The following is a 1,055-nucleotide window of genomic DNA, read 5'->3' as shown; positions in this document are numbered from 1 at the left end:
CTTTCCACTCCCATGTGCCTCTACATTACTATCCCCATGTCGGGGTGACAGCAGCAGCTGCAGCCGCGGCGGCATCTGGGGCTGCAGCGGCTGCGGCTTCACCCTTTGCCACGTCCATCCGCCCTCTGGACACTTTCCGTGCCCTCTCTCATCCGTACTCAAGACCAGAACTACTTTGCAGCTTCAGGCATCCGGGTCTTTATCAGTCCCCGGCTGGGCTCAACAGCACCGCTGCAGCTGCGGCTGCCGCTGCGGCAGCTGCAGCAGCGTCAGCCCCTGGATCAACTCCTTGCTCTTGTCTCAGTTGTCACAGCCAGACGGCGTCTGCATTGAGCGCAGCCAGCAGGGGTCCGGATTTCGCTTGCACCGCTGCCTCTCAAAGGTCGGAGAGCAGCTTCCTCCCATACTCTGCAGCAGTGCTCAGCAAAACCTCTGTTACCCCTCCGGACCAAAGGGAGGGGACCCCCCTGACTAGATAACTGCACCCTATACACCGTACCTACCGCCCCTCCCATACACCTGACCTGCACTGACCCCTTCAAACAGGACTGGCCGCATAAAATCCATTAATAACAAATGAGGACGAATTCATTTTTTCTATTTTTTTTTTCCTAAATATCAACTCCCAGCTAAAAATTTATTTCTACATCCATAATGAAAAATTAATTAAGAAAGTATTTCCCGAGATGGAACCTATATTATGAGGACTGTGCACTCCAAGACAATAATCATACACATCAATAATTTTTATTATAATTTTTTTTGTGTTTATGGAAACATTTTGTCTTTCGAAATGTATACATTGTTCAATATAGTTATTTACTGTTTTGGCTTCAATATTATTGTATCTGGTCATTGGGTTACGTGATGATTTTATTTACTGCTGGCCTTATTTTCTAGGCTGCCGCTTTATCTTACCAAGCTTTATATTATTTTGATTAATTACTTTGTATCTGGAAAATACTTGAATCTTGAGATAGGGCGTGTAAAGCGGGACATATCATTTTTGTCTCAAAAGTTTTACCTGGGTAACATGATTAATGATATCCCCTGGT

The 1,055-nt window shown here is 46.0% G+C and overlaps 1 protein-coding gene across 3 annotated transcripts in view; it reads left to right on the top strand.

The window, feature by feature from the left end:
- The window catches only part of EVX2 (even-skipped homeobox 2), a 4,511-nt gene extending 3,786 nt beyond the window's left edge, over positions 1-725 (top strand). For all 3 annotated transcript variants that reach the window (XM_075831139.1, XM_075831138.1, XM_075831137.1), the window contains exon 3: positions 1-725. This exon is cut by the window's left edge and continues 130 nt beyond it. In XM_075831139.1, coding sequence (XP_075687254.1) covers positions 1-479 — 479 coding nt within the window. In that variant the 3' untranslated portion in view covers positions 480-725.
- The last annotated feature ends 330 nt before the right edge of the window (positions 726-1,055 follow it).

This window comes from Rhinoderma darwinii, chromosome 6 (genome assembly GCF_050947455.1).
Source record: "Rhinoderma darwinii isolate aRhiDar2 chromosome 6, aRhiDar2.hap1, whole genome shotgun sequence".
NCBI classification, from domain to species: domain Eukaryota; kingdom Metazoa; phylum Chordata; class Amphibia; order Anura; family Rhinodermatidae; genus Rhinoderma; species Rhinoderma darwinii.
This window is presented reverse-complemented; position numbering and strand designations above follow the sequence as displayed.